Source organism: Cygnus atratus, chromosome 2 (genome assembly GCF_013377495.2).
Source record: "Cygnus atratus isolate AKBS03 ecotype Queensland, Australia chromosome 2, CAtr_DNAZoo_HiC_assembly, whole genome shotgun sequence".
NCBI lineage: Eukaryota > Metazoa > Chordata > Aves > Anseriformes > Anatidae > Cygnus > Cygnus atratus.
This window is the reverse complement of record NC_066363.1, coordinates 1,951,396-1,976,835: the sequence shown is the minus strand read 5'-3', so window position 1 is coordinate 1,976,835 and position 25,440 is coordinate 1,951,396. Positions and strand designations below refer to the sequence as shown.

Here is a 25,440-nt window from a genome sequence, read left to right as displayed (position 1 = left end):
AACCTAAATGATTCTGTGACTCTTTTATTTTCTGATTCCGTTTGGAGAAGGCTGAATGGAAATCAGAAAGATGAGAACAAGGAAGGTGAGGAGACTGTCGGGTGCAACTGCTCCCCACCCTGAGGTGGGATGGGAAGGGGAGTGGGATAACAAACAGGATTTGTAGGGGGCAGATGTGGAAGTGGTGGGCAGCAGTCCTGGCAGGCATCTGAGTGAGCCAGAACAGCCTTTTAGTGCTAGTCTCCATGACACTCTCCCCAGCAATTACAGCGAGGACACACAATGACCATCCATTCACTTTGGTTACATTTCTAAGACCAAACAGGAGGAATCCTGGCTACCTACCAGCCTTGAAGAACAGATGAGCTGTACCATAAACTGATCCTTTCCTGCCGGAATCCCAGTGCAATGGGAATATCTAGTGTCCAAGGGGAAATTCTGCCTCTATGAAATACCTCCTGAGAGTCCAGTGAAGTAAACTCAGCTTTTCCACAGCTGCATCTGCACAAAACCCAACAGGATCATTGGACCTCTGAACAGTCAAAGCTAGCTCACATGGGAGCAGTGAATAGTCTGAAAACAAATATTAGCACTACTTGGTCACATAAGTATTGTGTTGTTCTTCAATACTCATTTCACAAGACATCTTTTAATATAAGATCTTTCCTTCAATACCAAATACTACATGGAGCAGAGCAATGCCCAGAAAAATTGCCGCATCATGAGTTGGGGGATCCTAAGCAAAGAGAATGAAAGCAATTTTTAACGACTTCATTTTGATTTTCCCCGCCTTATTCAAGGAAATGCTACACATGTACATAGAGCTTTAAAAAAGTTACAATGAAAAACAATGCCTCCTGATTTTTGGTGCAAAATGGTCAAGGATAAAAGGAGGAACTTGTGGACAATGTGCTGCCCTGAGACTTGGGCAACTACTTCCACCAACAACTTCTTAATAGCTCACTTGAGATTAATGCTGTTCATACGACAGTGACAACCAAAGACCCTCTGTGCTGGGTGTTTACAGACGAGCACGTGATTTTATGTCCCAAAGGTTTACCATTAAGTAACTTACAGACAGGCAAAGGATGATCTGTAACACCCAGTTGACCGCATGAGAACTGAGGCACAGAACATTTCAATACACATGAAAGATCACACAGCAAGCTCCTGATCAAGCTGTGACTGAACATAAATTTCTGTTAATTATCAAATTTGCACACAGAAGTTCCTCCCTCTCCTGAGAGCAAACAGTTTTCCTCTTCATCAGGCTGTTTATGAAGATTAGCTTGACAAAGTAAAAGTACTGGATTGGAGATGCTCTGTATAAAATACCCAATGTATGAAGCCACTGCCTGAAATGATAAGGGAGAGGAAAGGAGATGAAAATATTAAGAACTATAAAGACTGTATTTGCTGTAAACTCTCTATAGGTATGAAGGAGACCAGCTAATTCTCAACAAAATCAGGTATGGGATAGTGCAGTATCCCACTGACTGGGAAACGGGGCTTGAATATTAAAGAAAGAAAAAAAAAAATCCAGATCCACAATGATTCCTGTACTCCAGAAGAGATTTGAGTAAAATTGTGCCCCTGTCATGTTTAAACTGGTAATGACATAGATGGTACTGGAGGCTTGAGCGTACAAACAGGTAGCATGTGACTAGGGCAGGAGACTTTTAGCCTGCAAGAACACCAAGGGAATGAAGGGAATGGTCCCTCCAACATGTGTGTCCAGCTTTTTCTTTCCCCAGTTCTCCCTCTCTCTTTTTTTTTTTTTTTTTTCTGTTAATGTGAGGGTAGCCAAACACTGAAACAGGCTTCCTAGAGAGGTGGTTGATGCCCATGCCTGTCAGTGCTGAAGAGGCATTTGGATAATGCCCTCAATATATACTTTAACTTCTGGTTAGGCCTGAAGAGGTCAAGCAGTTGGACTCAGTTACTTGTAGGTCCCTTCCAACTATCCTATCCTATCCTATCCTATCCTATCCTATCCTATCCTATCCTATCCTATCCTATCCTAAACTTCCATAGAAAACAAGCCGGGGCAGGTCTGCAGCTCCAAGGTAGTTGCCTGTAATTGCTCATCCCATCAAAAGCAAAAGTCAAGAACCATAAATGTCTTCATTTATCACAGGATAAGAATAATAATAATAATAAAAAAAAAAAAAAAGACAATAGGAGCAGCTGACCTGTTGAAAGCTCATGGGGTAACACCAAGGGGATAGTTCCTTGGCTTGCTTTACCACCAGGAGGAAAGGGAAGCTGTGGACAGCAAATTGTGGCATCAAACCTGGGGTCTGATTGTCGTTTATTTCCACCCCCAGTGCAGCAGTTCACAGGAAAAGACTGGAATTTATAAAATAACTAAAAACTGAACTGGATCCAGTTGTCTAGCTGAATATTTGATCTGTATGGAAAAAAAAAAAAAAAACAAAAACAACTTCTCATCAAGGTGCTACTTTTAGCAGCCATGAAAGCATCAAGGTACAAGGACTACAAATACAAATACAAACCCCTTGTTTTGCATTCAGACAGTGCCAAGCAGTCAGAGATCGATTCCGCTTCAAGTCAGTCTAGCACGACCAAGGAACAGAATGAAACCCACCCTCCTTGTGGTCTACTGGATGGGGTATTACTAAAGATGATGCTCCCTGTTGGCATCTGGTTGGCATTGATATGCTGTAGTCCTGTGAAGATAAGAAAGCTGAAAATATTGGTTTGGCCATGAGTGTCCACAATGTGGCAGCTTCACATGAACCCTGGCTGCAACTTCTCTGAAACCACAGTCAGGAGCTGCCTGGTGATTAACAGAACCTCCTCTGCTCCAGGTTGTGCCCACTGCTTCTTGTCCTGGCACTGGCACCACTGAAAAGAGCCTGGCTATGCACTGAAGCTCACAGAAATACATGCTCATTGTCTCATTGTCTAAACTAAAAGCAAAATGTTAAGCAGCAAGTATTTTACAAGCCTATGATAAACATTACATGATGAGAAGCTTAATGAGCCTCATCACGTATTATAAGATGGTTTTATTCCTCCCTGTGCTTCAGTCTTCAGTAAAATTTGTGTCTTAGTCCTCCTTGCAGGCCGATCCTTAACAAATCTGTCGATGGCTCAAGGTTCTTAGCTTTTTTTAGGATGGTAAAGAGATGAGAAACAGTGATATTGGCATGCTATAGATGAGCAACTCAAACACCAAGGGGAAAGACCCTCTTTTTTCATTTGATACAAAGGGCGTATGCCCAAAGCAGCAAGCATGAACTCTGAAAGAGAGGATTTGAATTAAGACTTCTGCCAGTCAACTGCACTGCCAGAAACAAAACCTTGTCAGACTGAGGGCAGATCTCCCCCCTCAATTTTCCTCCTTTCCGAAGCAGCCTCATCCCACCCAGCACAGATTTCCTTCTCCAGAAATCTCAAGTGCCGTTTCCCCTCTCCAGGCTGACATAACCCAGTCCTCCGATACTCAGCCTTTGCTGCCAGCTCCTGACAAATTCTCAGCCACTGAGAGCAGAGTCTACACCCAAACCTACACTGTCCTTCTCAGAGGCAAGAGCCCAACTGCCCTCCCTCCTCCTTACTGTCTCACCCCCATGAGCATCCTTGTGGCTTGATGCTCAAACTGTCACCAAAAAAAGTCAGGGCAGCTCTTGCTCTGTGGGATTTTCTTGCGAAGCTAGCGTGCTGCCTGCTGTAAGGCGACAGCTTATGATACCATCATCCAGTTGGCTGTTTTCAGCCCTTTTTCCCCTCAGCCTGAATGATCCAGGATGTAATTAAAGTCTTAGGAAACGATCAAAAAAATTCACAATCATGCCTGAACTCTGGCTTCTTAATTTTGGTGTTGAATACTTTAACCCCTCTACTGCCAAAACATAAAGGGGTTAAAATCCACAGGTTTAAAATTAAACCACTTGACAGAAGCCAGGCTGAACCTTTAAACCATTAAGCAAACACAGTTCCACTTCAAACAGAAGGCAGCTTGAAGCCAGGGCGCTTGTTTTGCCATCGGTGCGCGCTGGCTCCCACACAGCTGGCCCCAGGCGCTGGATTTACCTTGACGAGGCAAAACACTCACCCGGTGACTGCTTGGGCTCGCTGGGCTGGGATGAGCGAGAGGATGTTGTGCTGCTGTCACAGGCAGGTGGGCAAAGCGTTTTCCTGAAGGGTGCACGGGTGGACAGCACGAGCAGCCCCCTTAGGAGCCCTGTGCCGAGCTGCAAACACACAAGCCCAGGGCAGCAGGGAAGCCAGGTGCTGTTTACTCTGTAAAGTCCAGCTGATAAACCTGTGCCTAGGACAGTTACAAGATTCGTTTTCCCTCCAGCAGGCTGAGGTATGATATTGCTCATGGTGAGGAGACGCAAGAGACACCACTGCCCGCCACCCTAACAGCTAAATGCAGCCCCCTTCTCTCCCAACCGCTGGCTTCAACACTTGCAAGCCCTTTTGCTCCATTTCCTTCTGTGAGTAGCAAACCAGTTGTTTCAAAGCACAGGCTTTGGAAACACAGACAGCTACTACAAGGCTTTAGTTCAATTAATTGCCTGAAAAAGCTGCTTACAGCACCCGCCTGAGGACTGCAGAGCGCTGTGCTTGTTACCGGTGTTTCAGCGATCCCCCAGGGGACATCCAAACTCCCATGCAGAAATACATTTAAGCTCTGGCTATTTCAGGCCCATTCATCACTGCCACAGACACCAGATTAAAACCTGACCCTAGGATACAGAATGATCTAGTTCTGTTCTGCGTGAGCTGAAAAGCCTTTCCAAGTAATACCTTTAAGATTAGACTCTCCCCTTGTATTGCTTTGATATTATGTCTCTTAATGACAGAGCCCTCACTTTTCACATTATAGTAAAAGACATCAAAGACGTTATAAATTGTTCATGTAAAAGGCATAAATTATCTTAAAAGTATGTTTTGAAGCCTCATGTAGGTAATAGTCGCATCAATGAGGAACTGAGGACAACAATCTTGTTTTGCATGTTACCTGCTGCATCTTCCCCACATAGTGCTGGTCCAGATCTGTGACGTTATTTGGAAAACAACATGACTTGGGTTTGAAACTTTGGATTTTCTAAGCACTTTTGGCTATAACAGAACCAAAATCACTGTAGTAAGAGAAGTTTTGACTGGAGTAAAACCTGTTTACTTGCATACCTTGAAGCTGTTCACATTGTGACATACCCAAGCAGTTCCCAGCCCACTAAGAGCTGGAGCAGCTCCTGGGCACCAGTCCCCAGGACAGAGCACCAACCACCACGTGCATCGTGCCCATGTTCACCCAACTCATTGTCTGCTGATGGCTGATAAGTACATTAATAATATTCCCCCAGTTAATATTTTGCTTTTTATTTTGTTTTTTTTTTTTAATAAAAAGAAAACATCCTATCCTAAAATACAATCCTGTGAGAAGTTTTACAGTGAGTTCAGTTCCATGGTATGAGAACAGAGAGGACAGAGCATGTGTCATCACTTCTCATCCAAATGAATGCAAGAGAGAAGATCACTATTACAAGGTATTTAATAAGAAACTACAGAATGGAAGTCCTCCAGGCATGTGAAATTCAGCTAGGCAGTACAGCTCTAGAATGGGGCGCTTCTTACAAACCACGTTACAACTTTGTTTTAGCACAGACACAGACTAACACAAACTACAGGTACTGAATCAGATGCAACGGCTAGAGTTAGAAACTACAACAATAAAAACATGGCACAAAGAATGCTACACTCAACGATGTGCAACTAGTATTTACTTTTGGCAGTCCTGATCTGGACTAATTCAGTGTAGAGATCCATTCCCAGTCAGCACCAGGTTCAGTTAACACACGTTTTGTGAAAAGTATGTTTGTAACTTCATGATATAGTTATGTAAACATATGCTCCTTTCACAGTAAAACAACAGTGATTTGGGTATCAGAAACAAACAAGGAAGAGAACCCCAGACAGTATTTTATTTCACAGTACACAGTGTATGTGTATATATTCACCATATTCAGCAAATAAGTAAAGTGCATGCCAGTAACAACTTGGACTGAAAATGAAGGACTTGCAGTGCAGAAGTACAATTTCCTCAAGTACTAACAAACTAATTTGAAGTAATACAAAGCAAGGTAGAGTAAGGTCTTGAAAACAACACATTCTGTGATCTACCATATATTTCTTTAAAAGGTAGGCTGAGTTACTCTTAAATAGGAAAATTTCACATCAGCTATCAGTGAATAGACAGTTCAAAGCTTCACGAGTTAAAAATACTGCACCAACAAGGTTGTGGGTTGTATTTGAAAGCAATACAAGATTTTTTTTAATACAAAACCGTTTAAAAAAAAAAAGATTACAACAGCTACTTTGAACAAAATAGCTGGTCAACAGTAAGACTTGATGAAATGTGCGGTAAACAGCAAGTCTGCCTTTTGGACTAGATGATCCTAGAGGTCTTTTCCGACCTAAATGATTCTATGATTCTATGGTATGGATTACCTAGAATCCCTCCTACCTTGTGTCTGCTAAGTTAGGAGGGGAAAAGGTCTCCACTGTCCTGTAGTCTCAATGGAGCTAACTGTAAACAAAACCTGTTAGAGAACAATTGGCAATATTCCTTGTGATTTTAAATATACAGGGCTACAAGAAGTCTTGAAATGTTTCATCACCAGTTTCATCAGTGCAAAGAAATAATAACCACAAGACAGGCAGATGTCCTACAACTGCAAAATGACAGAGATGTCTACAGCTCCAGCCACAGGCCCCCAAGCCTATGAACCTGAAGTAGATGCACAAAAACCAGATGATGCTCCCCACAACACATGAAGTTCCCATATGGAGAGTCAAACATCTGGGAGATCCCTGGAAAATGAAGGTACTGAGAAGCAAAGGTACAAGAGACCTTCCACCAGCCCAGCTCCCACCAGGTAGTTTGGCACCACGCTAAACAAACACCGTGTTCATGAGGACAATGCATCTGTCAGGCTACTGCCAAAAATATAAAACCACGATGTGCAAGTGAGAGGTACACACAGTGCACTCACTCCAAGAGATGTACCGAATAAATTCATCCATGAAGAAAATTACTTCCTTCACTCCAGAATCAATTCTTTCCCTGATTGTGTGGGGAAGTGAACAGGGGAAGAATAAAAACAAATAAAAAGGTGCAGATGATCATCAAAGATCAGGAATCCCTTTTTGGGGACACTTATTTTTTATAAGTGACTTCAGTTAGCAAAACATTTATCCAATGAAGGAAAAAAAATGAGAACTGTACCTTACGATGATGTCTTTACCAATACATGGACATTAACTAAACTTTGTGTGCTGATTTCCCAGGACACGGCACAACAGACAGCTATGGCCACTAAGCCTTCACTATTCTTATAAAATTTCTGGGTACACTAAAAACTTGATCAAAACCTATTAAAACTACTTGTTCAGTGAACACAAGGTTTTATCACCATCATTTACTCACCTCAGCATTAACTTGCAAAAAAAAAAAAAGCCTCAATGACTTGCAGTTGGACATCTGGCCCTTAGTTCAGCTATTAACTATTTTCAAGAAAGACCTTGAGAGAGAATTAATAGAATTAATAGGCTGTAATCACCTAAAGTAGTCTCATATGCAGTTCATTTCACTTCTTTGTTGCATTAAAAAAAATAATTAAAAAGCAACAACATAAAAAAACAGCATAAAAGTTCATTTTGATGAAATTGCATCCCCTCGTATTTACAGATTTTCTGTAGTAAAGAAGCCACTATCACTGTTTCACCACGATTAAAAGGCTTGGCCTTTTTAATCCTAGAGCAGCCATCAAACATCATCTGAGTCTGGAAACATTTTCAGAACTATCAGAAACTCGACATCAACAGGATTGTATTCCAGACAATATTGCAAACAGCTCCCACGCAAAGTCTGTAAAGAAACAGTCTTTAAAAACACAATTCCCTGCTCCCCTCTTCCTTGTGGTACCATCCCCACAGGCTCCTGGGGGCGCTACGTTAGTTTCTTCATCCTGCGGTTCTGCTTGTCGATATTCAGCGTCGCACGGTCCACAGAGGTAGTGATGGAATCGAGAGCTTCGTCCTGCCTCTCCAGCTCTGCTTCTGTCTCCAAGGCGAGGCTCTTCAGCTTCTGCAGTATCTGTTGGGAGAAAAGGCTGAGAGCTTTGAGCGAACGACCAGCCAGTTCTTTGAGAAGTGTAATAGACAAAGGGCAATTGGTTATTTCATAGCTCTAAAGGACAAAATAATTTGAAGTCATGCCCTGAAGCATTCTGGAGGCATCCCAGATAAAAAGACAGAGTTCTTGTTCTGTTAAGCTGGAGTGGGATGTGTAACGATGCACTGAAGACCAGAAGACTCAAACCTGAGAAGTTAGGGTTTTATGGAAAAATCAGAAAAAAAAATCAGCATAAAGGCCAGCTTTCTGGCTATTCTGTTATCATCTCCGTGGCAGGTCTGCATCTAAAGATGGAGCTTGTCCTGAGATGCTGCACACCCCGAGAGCTGGCGTGGACAGAGAGCACAGCTGCTGCAATGTCAGAAATGAATCACACAGCGAAAGGTGTGGCAAGATTAGGCAGAAATCAGGTAAAAAGACGTGAAAATTTGCTTAACTACAGGGAAGTAGTAAAGTAGTACTGCTACCACAATAGTACATAAGGGAAAAAGTGAGACTTAGGCAACCAAGCAAGTCATTTTCAAGGTACGAGCGCATGGTCCTGTATGAAGGGATGTCAAGGAGGCCAAATTAGCTCTGGCTGTACCCAAAATCATAGAATAGTTTGGGTTGGAAGGGACCTTTGAAGTCCAACCTCCCACCAGGAGGCTGCCTCCAAAGTGAAAGGAGAGAGCCAAGCTGATGCATTCTTAAGGGCAGAAGACATCCGTAGCCACCCTACACTGACTTATTGGACCTATTCAACTTTAATTCTCATCAGTTTGCACAATTGATTCCAACAGCAGAGATACAAACAAAACAAAATAATTCATCTTAATTTCTTACCCTGTAACATTGGCTCCTTTTAGCAGCAATCTAAGGCACGAGTTACATTGCTGCCTTTTCTTCCCTCTTGTGGCTACTCCCTTAACAATCCTGGTAGCATGAACTGAGAGCACCTGGTAGGCAGGCAAGCCTCTGCTGCCTTCCTTCAAACGTATCAGGGGGAGATTTGGAAAGCAGAGCTACATCACATCATACCAGCTGGAAATGCAGCCTCGCAGTTCCTTCAGATCATAAAGGGGCTGTCTCTGCTGGCCTACACGATCTGCTTCCTTTAGCATCCACAGGGTGGACCCCCTGCCTGGTCAACGTGAGCAGTTCATCCCATCAATTGCAGTAATAATCTCAATTATTACTTAATTATCAACAAATTCTCCCAGCACTAGCAGCCTACAACATCAGCTGCTGTGGTACTTAAGCATCTATGTAACAACACTTAAGATACCAGAACTACAGCCTGTGGAGTTCACAGAAATCTGGGGCTTTTGCTAAAATACGGAAAATAAATTGTCCTCCACACACCTGTTTATTCATTTATTTTTGCATAACAAGTGGCAAACTGTTTTCTTGGTTTTCATAGAATCATAGAACATTTTTTTCTTCTACAACATAGATCAGCCCCCAGAAAGCTGCTATGAAACAGCAGCAGCCCCATGTCCACGCGTGGGGCTGAATTCCACTGCAACCCCACCACTTGCAGCTAGGTCAGAGAAAAGCAGCGAGGAGCACTGTATCTAACCAGAATGGCAGGGGAATTTTATGCAGACAGAATTCTTTGACTGGAGCTGGACGTCAGCCACAGTAGTGAGATTTATCTCGTAAAATATCTCTCGGCTCCTTCCATAAATCACAAGTGGCCAGAAATACGGCTGTGTGAATAACTGCTTTTGCAATTTGGCTGCCAAAGCAGAAATACAAAGCAAACCATGGATCAAGCCTAATCTACCTATTTCTGTTCTTACCAAAACTACAAGTGAAGAAAACACTATTTCTGTCCCAAATGAAACACTTCGGGTTCTTTCGCTGTAACGGTGAAACTTGTTGCTGAAGTGTTACTTGTCACTGAATTCCCCAGACTGGAGGTAACAGACACGTGTGGGATACGCACCAAAAAGAAAAATGACGTGATCAGATCCATCCTGTGTGCGAGCCAGGAAACGGGGCTGAGATAAGGTCCTGCCTCTCCTGAGGAAGTACGTTTACTGCTTGGAACTGGGAAGAGCTCTAAGTCCTTCCCTCAAGCTGCTTCTGCAAGCATATATATAAATACATAAAAGAAAGTGCTACATGGAATGAATCCTTCCAAGCAACAGGGCCAGCAGCCTTGCTTTCACAGTGTCACAGTATAACTGAGAATGGAAGAGCTCTTAGGTTCTCCTGGTCCACTTCCCTGACTTAGAGCAGAGCTAGCTCCGATGCCCAGCCGACAGAAAGGAGTACAGGTTGCCATCTCCACTCCAAAAAAAAACTTTAAATCTCCGTGCTGCTTTAAAAAAGGAGAGATTTTGCTCCTTCAGCATATCCCGCAATATTTGCAGTGGCAGGTTCAGCTGTCCCAAGCAACATCCTCACCCACGCCACCCTATTTTGCGAAATCTGTTGAGTGCAGAAGATAAGCGGGGTTACGTGCTATGCGTGTAACTTCCTCCGAGACACCTACACAGCAAGGGGGGGCTGCCACAACAGGGTGCAGGAAGGGACACTGCCCCTTCCTACCTCTCCAAGAGGCACTCCATTCATTTCTAAGTTAACGTTGTGCCAAAAACGGCCCAGGTTTGCCATGAAAAACAGTTTCTTTTTAGTTGCAAACCAGATTTCATAGGCTCCGCATTCCTTAGAGCAGACTTCGCATTGAAAATACAGAAAAAGACACAATTGTTGAGAACAGAAAAGGAACCAGGTAAGGTGCTTTTCCAGCAGAGCCCACAGAGCTTGCTGGGAAGAGTTACTGGAATCCGAAACATGGCCAAAGCTGGTCACTGTTTTTGCAAGGCAAAATGATGGCAAGATGTCCAGTTATCACTGCTCCAGTCCTGCCAGCTGCTCAGAGCTGCAGCACCCTCCATGCCAGCCTGCACTTTGGACCATGAACCAAGACACAAAAACTCCGTGTGAAGCCCTTTATCTGTTACACAGAGCTAAAGAGCAGGTACGAGCCCATCGAAGATGCATTTTAAAGGCACATTTTGTCAGGCACTGGTCAACCTCACTTTGGGACAGCCTGGGATTTATGTGACCAGATTATAATTTGGAAAGTCTGACTTCGTGCCCTGGCTATGCCCAAGATTTTCTGAGCAACTTCAGGCAAGTTCCTGAATATTCCCCAGCTTCTTCCCATTTAAAGCTCTGCACTTGTGTTCCTTGTCTCTTCAGGATGTTAAAAAATAAGGCTGCAAAACAGAAATGTGTCTTGCGTCAAACCTTCAACCACAGCAGATTTAAGCTTGCTGGGACAATAGGTGTCCATCCATGCTATGTGATCCCGTAATTCCTGTACAGCCTGCGGGGCTTGGCAATGCACTGCAATTGAGGCTGTGATTCCTCTGCTTTGTTTCACCGATCCATCTGCTCAAGGAGGGGTTCAAATAACGCCCAGTTCCCCCTCCTTTGTCTGAAGTAGGATCTGAGGTGCCCAGCTCAGCTGGAAACAAGTGCTGTGCAGACACAGCTAAAACGACAGCAGAGGACCTCAAGTCCCATGAACCTCCTCAGTACTTAACCCCATTACTTTACCAGCTCACCAGATCACCTGAAGACCTAGACCCAAAGCATCAGGCACAGACTGACAATGACATTGTACCCCAGAGGCCTTACAATGCAGACCTGACCTTGGTTTGGGTCCTGAGATGTCATCATAATAATGTCATTTTTAATCTAAAGCTTGTGAAATATGATCTAGCACCTCCACATATTGAGTATCCAGTGGTAAAAATAAAATATGGAAAGTGTCAGAGTGCAGAAAATACTGCCAGTTGTACTTTGAACTCCCTGAAATCCTCAATTAATTTGTTTCACTTCGCCTGTGCAACAGAGATGAGGTCTGAACGCTAGAGCAGAGCACATGTAACCAGAAAGGGCTCGTGGATGCAGCCTCCCAGGCCAAATTCACCTGTAATTAGGAGAAAACAAACTGTCCTTTGCAGTATTCTGAACTGTGGTGCAAACAGGCTCTGATGGTGACAATTTAATGCCATGCTCCACCCGGGTGCTGAACATATTTCAGGAGAGCAAGAAGAGGTACAGAACCTAGGAAATCCCAACTCACAGTCCCAGGATAAACTCAAACCCACATTAGGGAATGAGTGATCAGCACCGAAACAACAAAAGGGGCTGTCCACATCTTCTGCAGCTGCGTCTGTAGACAGGCTGTGGGCCAGCAGGGAGCAGCACCACCTTACACCACCACAGCATAAGCCTCTAGAGGAGATTTGGCAAAGTTAATGTCACAAGCGTAACTTACCCTAACAAAAATGTAAGGATTTACACTGCTTTAACACTCCTGTTTGGGTAGCTTCCGACTGCTGCCAGCGGTGCTTGCCTGTAGCTCTGCAAAGCTTACACATTTTTTTCTGCCTGGTCAAGGGCTGCATTTGGTGCGTGAATAACCAAGCTCTGCACCTGCGCAGCACAAGTGCTTCTGACTGCTCTAGGAAAGGGGGCTCTCTTGTAGCACAAAACTGAGAGCAGCAAATGCTGGAATGGGCAAGCCTGCCAGGATAAGGGGTCTCTTCTCTCTGAAGGGCACAACGGTAGACATTTTACAGTACTAGCTCTTAGAGAAGCATGAAAGGGTCACTACTTCCTCATTTATGCTTCCTCACCTGTTTTTCCCATTATTTCTTCTTGATACATAATTTTAAACAGAATAGTTTTCTTCCAAATCTGATTTTTATCTATCTTACTTTCTCTATTAGCACCAAGCATTGATGGTGGCACTAGCACACCACCAGCCTTGTCTGGAAAAAAAAATGCCCAAGCAGCTGTGACAAAAACAGTTTCCCAGGCTTTTTTAACACCATTTATTTTGCTATCACGAAATATTTCAGTTACACACAAGCAAATACAAAGCATGAGCTGTGAGGACCTCAGTTCTCTCCCCAGATTGTGCCTTCAAAAAACAAAATCCAGGGCACGATCATTACACATGTCTGTTAAGATCAGCTGCCTGGTGCTTGCTATTGGCCGTGGAACAAGGCCATGCTATGAGCAAATTTGGTATTTAGCACTTGGAGCAAACGGTTCCTCAACAAAACGCTTTTTCTCTGACCTAACGGTTGTGATTTCCTGAGATGATGGCACGATAAAAGGGTAAATAAACACTGAAGAGGCTCTGAATGTAGGAAGAGATGGAAATGGAACCTTCTAGACCTGAGGAGACATCGAGGAAGCACCGGGATGTGTTTTTCCCCCCCAGATGCTCTGGAATTAACGACTTTAACGCTATCTCTGTCTTCACGGCATGTGTCACGTGCAGACACAGTAAATATCAGGGCAACAGCTCTTTGGCAGGAACCCGTGAGGAAATTAGAAAGCACTGGTTTGGCAAAACAATTTCAAATCTAGCGAGCAGAACTACTCCCCCTCCTCGACCACAGCCCTTAAGCTAATATTATCCCATCCCCTCCCACACCCAGTGCCATTATGTCAGCCGCAACGAGGCGGTAGGCAGAGGCTCAGCCAGAGACCACAGGAACTCCATAGGCTTCTTCCTCCACCTCTATAGCACAGCTAGGAATGGAGTTTGTGGCAGTGTGAGCTCTGCTTTTAACAGAAACATCCCTTCACCGTGTCCTGGCGATGTCTTTTACTCAGGCACGAAGTCACAACTGCAGGCTGTTCAGAGCTTCCAGCTTTAACAGAAGGACTTTGGTGTCATTCACAATTCCTGTTGCAAAACAGCTATTATCATCACAGCAAGTACTTTTCTTTTAAAGGAGAGAAGAGAGAAGTCAACAGTTAATCTGCTCATCACAAACTCCTCTCCTCCAGCTTCTGAGTTCTACTTGTCTTATAAGAAGTAATGAGGGGAACAGAGCAGAGCTTTGGGGGTTTTGTGATTTTGTTTTGGTAGTTGGGTGGGTTTTGTTTTTCTTTTTTTTTTTTTAAGCAAATGTTCACATTACAGACAATCGGGGAATAAAAGGTCGTACACAATCCTCGAGAAACGAAACTGCTCAGAAAAACACTGTTTGCAGTCAAACACAAGGACTTCCAACAGCCTTAGTTCATTCACAAAGTGATGCCACAAGTGTCATGGTTTTCAGTGCACGTTATGCTTTGCATTTATAATATTTCCCCCATTTGATCTCTAAATGCTTTCCATAAGTGATTAACCATCATCCTGCTCATACTCAGCACAGGAACGGAGCTGGAAGCAGCTGCAACAAAGACAAGCCCGTGCCGCAGGCTCAGATGACGATGCATCCTGTTCATTGATAAGCCACATATTTTTTGGGGGGGAGAAAAAGGGTCTAAGCAGCACGCTACACCTCAGCAAGGAGCACCCTATAACCTAAGTCACAACTGACTTTGTAAGGCCACGCAGCTGGAAACAAGACAAAGCTCCCATTTCCATGCCCTGCTTTCCTGATGGACTTCACCTGCTTCCAGCTACAACTAGACTTGGCATGGCAAATATAACCTTCGATAAAGCCTCGATATAAACTTAGATAACCATTAAATGTCTTGCTCAGATGTAGTTTCAAGACCTCTGCCTCTCTGATTGCAGGAGGTTCAACAGAAAGGCTTTGTGGTATCTATTTATCATGATGCTGCCCCTGACCCTCACTAGAAGACATCCCCAGCCTTCACACCTTTCAAATCCACATTTACCAGCAGGCACCCAGCCCTTCGATCCTGTGCCTCTTCTCTTCTACACCCTTCCACTTCTCCTCTAAGCCTCCCCACGGAGTTATTTGACTCTGCTTTGAGCTCCAGAGCACTGAGAAAAAGCAGCGTTTGGAGAACTCCTGGGAACAGCTAGGGAGAAACACGGGCCTGTACCAGATGAGAGGCTTCGCTCCCCGTTCACATCACTTGTTGGAGGATGCTGAGCTCCCCTGTCCTACGTTTCCTCTGATTCTCTACTCACAGCCAACTGCTTTGATAATATCAAGAACTGACCACGGCTGTTTGCTGCTCAGCTGTTCCGAACTGGCTCCGGGGAAGCAATTCCTAGAAAGCCTTTTTTTGTTGTTATTATAAGATACAACAAACTGTGGCTCTTCAAGAGTATCACGCGACCAATAACCCTTAATGCAGTATTCAGCTTTTCTGGGTCTGGCTGCAAATCAAGACTTATAGGGGTGAAAAGCTGACATTTAAGAGAGGAACAACTAGCCCTTCTGAATACCTAATAGCTGTACAAAGCAATGCATGCACGAATAACAGATTGCTGATATTTGTACAACTATGATTAAAAAAATACTCTCCCTCAAGATCCTCCAAAAGGTCAACGCTGCTTCAGAAAGTGCTGATTTTTTTTGATAAAATGACAGATCTTGGTGATAAGCTCTTTAACTGCTCTCCCTTCTCATCTTTTAAAGTGCTAAAAGCCCATTCTGATTTTGAAAAGGTGCAAATTAGATATTTCACTCAAAAGACCTTGCTTCCTTAACCAAAATATAACTAAATTTCAGTCTAAAAGGGTACATTTATATGGTGATTTCTAGTAAGGAAAAGAAACAGCAGTTTAATACATATTAGTGCATGTACTTTAAAATTATTAATGACTGCAATGATGATTAAAAAGGTCTGATTCTCAGGGAACAGGTGCTCAGTAATTACTGGAAAGAAATCAGGCCAACTCATAGGCTGTCAACTTGGCATTCAGATCCTCTCCCCACCCTTCCCAACCCAGAAGTTTACCCCAAATCATTAACTGGTTTAAAAAATTCTTGGCTTGGTGTGGTATAAATAAATACCACAATTGTCTCTTGGGCTCTAGTTAATCCTGAAGCATTTTGTTTTAAGTAACACTGGCCATCTAACACTGCTTCTAGTCCACCATCCAGCACTGAGAATTTCTGCAGAAATCCCATTTTTCTGAAGTTAAACCCTCACTTACCCAGCTATATTTTGGGTTACTGTTCGTAAATATACTTTTTGTGCAAGGAGTTTTATTTTTGAGTCACTTAATTCACTGCTATGTGCTTGTGACTCTCAAATGCACTCAGCTGACAACGTGCTGTAGTCTAATTCCCAACTACAACATAAAAGAAGGGGTCTGGAAAGCTGCAGGCTTGGCAAAGAAGCAACAGACTTCGCAAAAACTTCACGTGATGCTATGATCAAACTACAGATGGAACATAAACGAGAATTAGACGTTAAGGAAAAAAATAAATAAGAATAAAGTTTAACCTTCAACCAATTCTGATGTGTCTATGATCACAAGTAAACCTGCTGTAACCAAAAACCTACCAATACCACTTTCCTTTGCTTTTACAGTTCGTGTTTCAAATCAAGCATGTCCTACAAAGAGGAATTCCACACAAAACAGGTTCTGAACATCAGTTACGAAAGAAATTCTTTAAAGAGCCACTTAGAGGCACGATATCAGACTGGATTACTTTAAAACAGATTCTAGCAGAAGCTCCAACCTATTTCCCCTTCTCTGCTCTGCTGGGCTGCACACTTGTTTCTTAACTACAGGTTCTCTCTGGGCATTTATAAAACACTGCTCAGGCTTGTGGGTGTTTCTGAAACAGAACTGCTATTTCTTACTAAAAGGAGTAAAATAGCATAGGGGAAACACAGAAAAAGATAAAAAATGATCTAATTTTTAAGCTTCTTACTCTCCAGATAAAGCGGGTTATATGTAAGGATTTCCCTTGGATTACAGCCCTATCATCTAATAGATTTTGCTGATAATCCCCAATTTGTCCAAAATAGTTAAAAACAAATGGAAAGTTATCAGTGTGTTTTAATCAAAGGCTTGATGGACGTTTTTTCTTTTAATTTTAGCAAGAGACGTGTGTTTGTTTTTCAAGGACAACGACTACATTTCTGATGAAGTAAGAACACGCATGTCAGCATGGACAAGGAGGGAGAGAAACAACTCTTGTGGAAGTTCTCAGCTTATACCTGTTTAAGCTCTTTCGCCTCTTCCTGGGAAACCTTCTCTTGCTTCTGCAGCTGAACCTGGTCGTTCTCCGTCCCTTCTCTGCCTCCCGCCGGCGAGCTGGGCTGCACCACTCCTCCCAGGAGTCCCGTGGCTGCAAGAGAAATTCCCGTGGTCAAAGACTGCCATCTCCTGTAGCAGCGGGGAGGAGTGCTGGGATCCAACAGGCTGACCCGTGCTTTGCTCCACAGCAGTTTGCTAAAGGACAAACGCTCGCAGAAAAGCCAGGTTCAACCTTGAAACTCTTCTAGAAAGGGTTTGAGCCGTTTTGTACAGTGCCAAACCGGAGGTGACCACACTGCTGAGAAACTCTTAAAGGCAGCACCTGGGGGAACGGGCTCATGCGGGGCTGTGGGCACGCATCTGCACAGACAGCAAGCAGCAAGGTCCTCCCAGCCAGATAAACAAGGAATCTCCCCCTGATACTGCTTCTTCCCTTTAATCTTTTTTAATTGAAGACCTTAAAAGTGATGTATCACAGACAGAGCCCAAGAATCTAGTCGGTGAACCGTGGAAACAGAAGGGTGACGCTGACACTACCCCAGCCGAGCGCAATCCCTGGTGTACGTAACATGTCCCCTGCTCTTTATTTAAAGCAGCAGCTCTTATTGCAGTATCTGATACTACCTTGCTGCGAGGCAAGGTTATTTCTGCTGCAGCTGGGTCCTAAAAACCCGAGACACGCATCTCAGCTCCTAGAGGCACTGCAAACCTCTCCGAAGCGCTCCCACTTAAAGAGAAGGAAAGAGGCAAACACTACCACTGCCGCCTGCCAGCAGGCAGGGCAGGACACCGATGGCAGCTCCTGGGGACAGAAAAGCAGCTCTTGGGGACAGAAAGCACATCAGAGGCCAGAGCTCATCGCCACGTCGAAGGGCTGGTGCCCAGCTGGCTGGCAGCGAACACCCATCCGCTCGGGGCAGCGCTGCTTCTCCGTGTAAACAGAGACAAAGCTGAACCCAGAGCAGCAAACCTGAAATCCCTCTTAAGTAGTTACTGCAAACTGGTAATCCCCGGAATTATTCGGTTATCAGGCTGAGAGTCGCTGGACTCAGACACCATCACGGTTTAAGACAAGCAAGGCATTCACTGTACCAGTGCTACAGTGAAGGGCTGAGAAACAGGCACCGAAAACTGCTGCTTATGGTAAATTCCTGCCGTGGTATCCCTCCAAGGGGGAAATGGAGAGAGGGTGACAGAGCTCCCCGTGGCAGCGAACAGCCAGACAAGATTCTTCATGTTTCTTATCAGCCAAGTGTCACCGTACACTAATTGTTTCATTAAAGCCAAGAAATCCATCTGTTTCACCCCCATTCATCTCCCTGAGGACAAGAACAGGAGGGGGACGTAACAAAAGCACACAGAAAGAACGGGGCAGGGGATCTGGCATTTCTCAGCAATTTTCTAGTGAAAAAGAGAATTAAGAGGCAGAAACATTTAAAAAGCAATTCTGTTTAGCTTTGTTACGCCCAGTTGGACTGCAGGACCCGCTGCCTCCACGGGAGGATGAGAAACGACGAAACCTCTGAACAAAGTGCAGGGAAAAATCTGCAGCCTTGGAAGGGATAAAAAGCTGCAAATACCAGTCTCCAGCTATAGGATTAAGACAGCACTGCCCGAGATTGTTATACTGCTAACACACTGTAGGATTTCTTGCACGTTTTAATCTAGGGTAGCTGTTATCAGCCATTATTGGCTCGGAAAGTGCTGGACTTAATCCAGCACAGAAGAGCCTCTGTTACAGAACAAACCTTGCTGCCCTGTCTTCAGCATTTAAACACTCCACCCAGCTTGGTCCAAAAATAAAGAAAGTCAGAAAAGACATGCAAAGCAGCTAAAAATAGTTTGAGATAACCTAGCGCGTATAAAACACTTTGCAAATTCCCCTTCTATGTGAAATCAAGCCTGAACTCTTAGGAACGACAGAGTTTTGTTGCACTTTTTTTTATATAAATGTGCAATACACACAACTTGAAGGCAGGACTTGTATAAACAGCCAGGATCCAGATGAGACTATGACAGTCGTGGAAACGTCCACGTCTCTGTGCTGCTGAGAGCAGAGAAGGCTTTGAGCCAGTTTGGTGAGCCAGAGGTAGCTCTGCTGCGAGGACACATCTACAAGGCTCTGAACCAACAGGAGCTACCTGAAAACACACATTTTGTGTGTGCACAGAGGCATGCCTGCATAAGACACAGCCTTTTCTCCCCCCAAGCTTTTAGCAAAAAGAAAAGTTAGAAAAAAAAAATCAGTATTTCCACCATGTGAGCAGCCACGGAAAAAAAAAAGCAGAGGGTAAAAAGCCAGTCCTCGACTGCCATCTTGTGACAGCAGGCGGGCAGCGGCAGTCTCCAGGGGAGAAACAAACAAGGGTTTTGGTGGAGCTGCAGAAGTCAGGATTTCCATAGCCTCCAGTTTTCTTTCCTGACATTTCCAAATTAAACAGTCCAAATGCAGGTGGGGGTAGGAGAGCAATATCCTTGAGTCACTGACTCAGATGCAAACAGAGCAGAGCAGCGGGGAAATTAAGCACAGTAGGGCTGTATAACCAATTATTTTATGTAACCAGCCTTAAGATCATCAGGAACTGAACGCCAATTTGCTGGAATAACTCCGTGCTTAAGAAACCAGCAGGTTGTTTTTCCTCTAAGTTGTTGTGCTGACATTTTAGTGCCAGATGCCCAAAGACTGACTTCCTTAAAAATTAACAAGCCTTTCCAAGCTATGGCCCTTGAAACTCGATGAGAAGAGAACATTATCCTCCCTCCTGAAATCCAGTTTCAGCTTTGTGCATAGAATTAGCTTCATCTATTGTTTTACTGTATCATTTTTCTACTCTTTTTTTTAACATACTGGGAAGAAATCCATCCACTGATTTCCTCTTTGGTCACTGACAATTAGGGGAAAAAAAGGATTCAGGCACGTTAATAGAAATAAATTCCTAATAGACAGCTCTCCAAGTGAATCCAGGTTTGGATTACAAAAATGAACAAAAACCACAGCCCTGCCCAGAATTTTAGAAGCATTAGTAGCTGTAAGGATTTTCATTCTTATTGTTGTGAAGGGCTTTCAGTCCCTGTGGTGTTTTTCAAAACCACTAAACTATGCATTCACCTCATCTGAAATCTAAAAATCTCCTAAATCCAAACACCTGAAGGTCTTGAATAAGAATTCCATTTTTTATTAAGTGAAAATTAACCTGATGTTTATCTCACGTGTTATTTAAAAACTTTCTGAACTTCACCTTTGTTTGAAACTTTCTACACTTAACTGAGCAACAGGTTTTATAAAAGAGATGCTTCCAACTAAAAACTGCCAAGGGAAAAAGAGCAGTGACGGAGGACTCAGTGTGCAGTCAGATAAGAGTAAATTCCTGATGGCCCTTCCCACAGGGTGGTACAGTTCTGTACTGGTGACCACTGGAAAAAGAAGGACACAGGGTAAAACACAGTCCAGGAGAGGACTCTCCTTACAAACACCGTATCCTATTCCAAGCTCAAAACCCACTTGGAAACTTTGGGGAACGGCATTCCTGCTTATGGATAGCTCATTTTGTCTGTCACATACCTGCTTGCCAAATGGAGGTGCCCAAATCTACCTGAGGAGACTTCCTGGCACCGACAAATCCTAGGGCGTCTTCTAAAAACTGTATCTTCTTGCTGAACTGCATCTCCAAGATGGGGATTGCTTCTGGCATCTTTGCTGACAGGAGCCTGTACGAGGTGTCAGGCTTGCCAATAAACCTCTGACGGACGCTGATTTCATACGGCGTGTGAACTTTGATATCGTCCACGTCCTTTGACTCAAACCGGTGAATGACCTGAGAATTGCAGTCACTGATTTCCAGGCCAGAAGCGAAGACCGTGAGTTTTCCTGGCTTGACATTTGAGTCTGTTCTGTGGGTGATAATAACTGGAATTCTAATTATGATTCCTTCCTGGTTCTTTGAATCGGAAACTGTGGCAGTTTCCTTTGGCTTGGCTTCCAATGGTGCTTTCCAGAGCCTGCTGCTAAATGGCCACCAAGAAGGAGACTCGAGCTCCGTCAACAACCTAGCGGAGAGAAGTTTAGAAGTTAGAAGGGAGAGAACCCATCAGAAAGTTGTGCTGCCCCAACAGCTCAGAGCAAGTTACCACAGATTAAGCATTTAATAGTGATTCCCGCCCTCTGCTGCTTCTCAATCCTTTACACAGCTCACCAGGATCCAGCCATTTTAAAAACCAGCTTTCCTTCGTTTCCTAACTCGTTGGAAAGCAGTCCCAGAATCTCACCATTCGGATGCGAGCAATCTGACATCTCAGTGGGTTTATTCATGCCAATTTACCACCCTTTGTTCTTCAGCTACCACTGCCTTGTAGCTCAGCATTTCTGTACTTGAGCATCGCTACTGCTGCCTTTTTCTGCTCCTCCCTAGCTCAGCCCCATAGGCTGAGGCCACCTTTTGCTTTGCCCTCGTTCCCATCGCTGTTAAAACATGATGAGTGCAAGGTTCATGCTGACATGCCCAGCGGAGGCTGCCCAGAGTCTGCCTCCCCACCAGGGCTGGCTCAACAGCTGCAGGCAAGAAGGACAACGCATGTGGTTTTGCATACAGCTAGAAACAAGAGTCAAGGAGCTGCTGGACACGACCCTTCTGTTGTATTTTCTATCCCCAGAGCATGTTCCCCTTTTTTGGGGTCCTCTCCCCAGGACCAACATCACAGATCTCACCGGGCGTAAGCCTCACACGTAGTCTTTCCACTGAAAACGAAAGGTGGTGGATTTGCTTTGATTTCCCATGTGCTGTGCTGCCTGCTTGTCAGCATCCCTCTCCACATCTGGGCAAATGTTAGAGTCAGCATCTACAACACTCATCTCCTGCCCCTCACCTTCTAACGACGCCAACCGTGTGTAATAATGCACTGAATGAAACACTGCCACCTTACTGATGTTACAGAAGATTATTTACCAACATAAAGCCTAGAAAAGCCAGCCTTATCAAACTGAAATACAAAGTATTTTTGCTTCCTTACTATTTTGGAGAGCCAGCTGTATTTAATTTGCTTTAAGTTCGCTCTAGAAAGGTACTGCCTGATAAAATACGCGTCGCAGCAGGGCTGCTCGCAAGATACTTTTTGTAATGATTTATTTTCCAGGAGAGAATCAGAGCAGTCCTGCAGAAGACTTTGCAATTTTAAAATCCTGTTTAATTTGGCTGTAAACACAGTCTAATCTGAAAAAGGAAGCTCTAACTGAACACTTCGTTTACGAGCCATCAAAGCTACGCACCGGCTTCAGAACAGACCTACTTAAAGAAAGCCATCTGCTGGGAAAAGCAGAAAAAGTCACACTGGGAGTAAACCACTGAATTCACAGACAACGGAGGCAGAATGAATTGTTCCAAGAGCACACTCCCAGCTACAGCCAGACCTCAGATATTTAGGAGATAGCATGCGAGATGAGTAATGGGTCTGGGAGCCTCTGCTGCCCTCTGACACTGCTGTGACACTCCTTTAAAAGAAAAAAAAAGACAACCCAAACGAGACATAACCAAGTTCTACAATAACAGATTCTGAATGGACAACAGTAACACAGATTTAGGGCTGAATCCTGAAATTATAAGGTTCAACTTAAGTTCAGCATAGAGAAGAACTGCAAAAAAACTCTAAGCTATGCTAGCACACAGCATCTTCCAAATTAAGAGCCACGCTTCAACTCACCTGTTGTACCTAAACAGCAACAACTGACCTGGTATCACTCCCACAAAGTGGGTTTTCTGTCCTCCTGGCATACAAAAGTGTTACAACAAGGGACTTCAGGGCAACGACAGCTTATGCCTGTGTCTTAACGCGTGAAAAGTCATTAAATCCCTAACACAGTATGCGTTCACTTCATCACAAAAAGCATGTTCCTTCACTTACTGAAAAGCAGCTGCAGTGTGACAAACCTAAAGCTCTGTTTACACTGTAGTAGCTTATTCGTGATAGGTTTTTAGCCTTCATTTTTAAACACTTTCTCCCTTCGCCCTCCCCTCTTTCCCAAGGGGCTGACATCCTGGCTGTGCAACATCTGATTTACAGTCAAGATTTTTCGGTTGTGCAGCCCTAACAAAAGCTCCAGCCAAGTTCCCTGCCCTTCCACGGAGGAGTCACCCCTCTGTATCAACAAACTATACGATCAGTGCTCATATACAAATGCAAGTTTGCAACCAGAGCACCTTGTCCTCGAATAGTAATATATTTAAAAGGAGCCAGTAAATCTGATTTTTTGTTTATTTTGGGGTTTTGAACATCTGCTAGCATGTCAGACTCAGCCCTGCTTATCTGCACACGGTTCCACTGAAAGCAGCTGTATATACCCAGGCATATACAAGAACAGATTTAATAATCTAAAAAAGCCCACACGTACAGGCAAGATAAAGTTAATCAAAAACTTTTAAACACATGAAAATAGATAGAGGAGCCTGGTTCTTTTTAGAAGAGGCACCACCACCACACTGCTGTCGCTCACGACCATGAATTAACACACCGAAGTCCCGTCCCTTTGCTCACCAGTCTGCCTGCACAAGATCTGCTGCACACGCCAAATGGTCCTGAATTATATTTTCCCTGTAGTTATTTCTCAGCAAGTTTCTAAAGTAAACAAGAATTGGAGACACAAGAGACATCAGCGTATTTACCTATGTTAATAGCCTGGATTAACCAACATGTAACAACGAAGTGGGCTTTGTCGGTGCTCCTCTCCATCTGCTATGTCGTTAGGAAAAAAAAACTCCATACACAAACTGTGTTAGAAACAAGAGCTAGAACTCCCTAAAAAGCAGACAGCAAGCAAAACAGTTTGCCTAGTGGCTGTGTTTCAGCCTGTGAGCAAACTGGCTAAGCTCTGCGCACTACAGATAAAATAGAATCTCAGCTAACATTTGGTCAAGGTCTTTATTTTTTCATTTTCAAATCAAAGCATCTAGCTCTTCAGATCCGTAAGGACAAATAATACCTCTCAGTGCATCCTAACCCCAAACAAAACCCTCTTCCAAAAACAACGAGCAGGTATTTATTTTCCTGCTCTTTGTTTATTGCTGCAAAACTTTAAAAGCTACTGCTGAAGCTTTCTGTTATCTTGGCTTTTCATTAAAGGGCACGGAGAACATCACCACAATCACTGTGAAATCCACACTTTCTTTTAGACATGATAGCCTTCTAAAAACAGATGCTTCTTCCAAGAACAGCTAGTTTGAGCTTTACTGCGTTTGTTTCTTTCTGCAGGTGACAGAGCTTCCACAAAGGCACTCATTGCTACCTATCTTCAAACATAACACTGCTACTCTTAACCTGGCTGTTTTGGACTGCTGTTGAATCCAATTTGCAACACACAAAACAGAGGAGAGTAATTCGCTTTGGATAGTAATCATTAAAGTCAAAATAATACTCTGATTGAGATGCCAACCACTCACTATCCACAATGAGTTCTGCGACAGCTAAAGATACTCATCAAAAATGTTCTCCATATCAACTTCTGTTGCCTAAATGAATCATTTAAGCCAGTGCTCTCAAAAATCAGCCCCTATGTATCTAATTGAGATGGCCACAAACAGTCTGGTGTTGTCCTACCCAACCTTACTCTCCAGGTCTTTCATCAGCCCACTGCCACCAGAGCTCATCAGTTTATTCGGCGTTACAAAGCACAGTCCCTTTGGCCCCTCAAAAATGTATTTTTGACTGCCTAGACCTAAAGGCAGGAAGTATTCTACGCAATGTTAAAAGCAGTATGATTTTACAATGCACATAAAAAGCACTGTTTCTCCAGCCGTTTCCCTGAATATATCTGCACTGCAGACCCAATTCTCACTGCTGGGCAGCAAATTCTTGTGAAACGGGCAAATACAAAGCCCTGAACCACACACACTTTGTATGCAAAAAGCAGCCTCGAATGTTGACTTGTATGAACAGAAGTAGTTGTAAAAATCTACCTAAAATAAAGAATATTTTGGGGTTGTCTCCTGATAACTCTAAGAAAGTGTTTCCGAGTCAGCAGCCCACCTGCTGCAACCAACATTTCCTTTGAAAAGAGCCAGAAAAGCAGAGCTGTGGTTATGTTTGCTGTGGAGCAGCAAAGCAGGCTGGTCCACGCCTGGCAAAATGAATCAAACTTTGAGTATTTTTCATTTGTGCACATTCCAGTTAATAAATTCATTAATAAAAATGTGAATTCTATAACATGTCTGTTAGCAGGGGCATTAATTTGCACCCTTCCCCTAACTAGTCTATTTTCTCAAAACTTACAGGATATTCATCTTCTGGGGATCTCTACCGTTTCTGCCGATTGTGGCTGAAACTCAGAAGGGCTTGA

At 43.7% G+C, this 25,440-nt stretch overlaps 1 protein-coding gene across 5 annotated transcripts in view; it reads right to left on the bottom strand.

Moving 5' to 3' along the window:
- Positions 1 to 5,377: 5,377 nt before the first annotated feature.
- The window catches only part of SNAP47 (synaptosome associated protein 47), a 27,843-nt gene continuing 7,780 nt past the window's right edge, over positions 5,378 to 25,440 (bottom strand). For 3 of the 5 annotated variants that reach the window (XM_050709319.1, XM_050709318.1, XM_035554541.2), the window contains exons 3-5: positions 20,680 to 21,164; positions 17,078 to 17,208; positions 5,503 to 8,150 (exon numbers count right to left, since the gene is read on the bottom strand). In XM_050709319.1, coding sequence (XP_050565276.1) covers positions 7,857 to 8,150; positions 17,078 to 17,208; positions 20,680 to 21,164 — 910 coding nt within the window. In that variant the 3' untranslated portion in view covers positions 5,503 to 7,856. Of the gene's footprint in view, positions 8,151 to 17,077; positions 17,209 to 20,679; positions 21,165 to 25,440 lie in introns of all 5 variants that reach the window. The other 2 variants (XM_050709321.1, XM_035554542.2) reach the window with 2 other exon arrangements.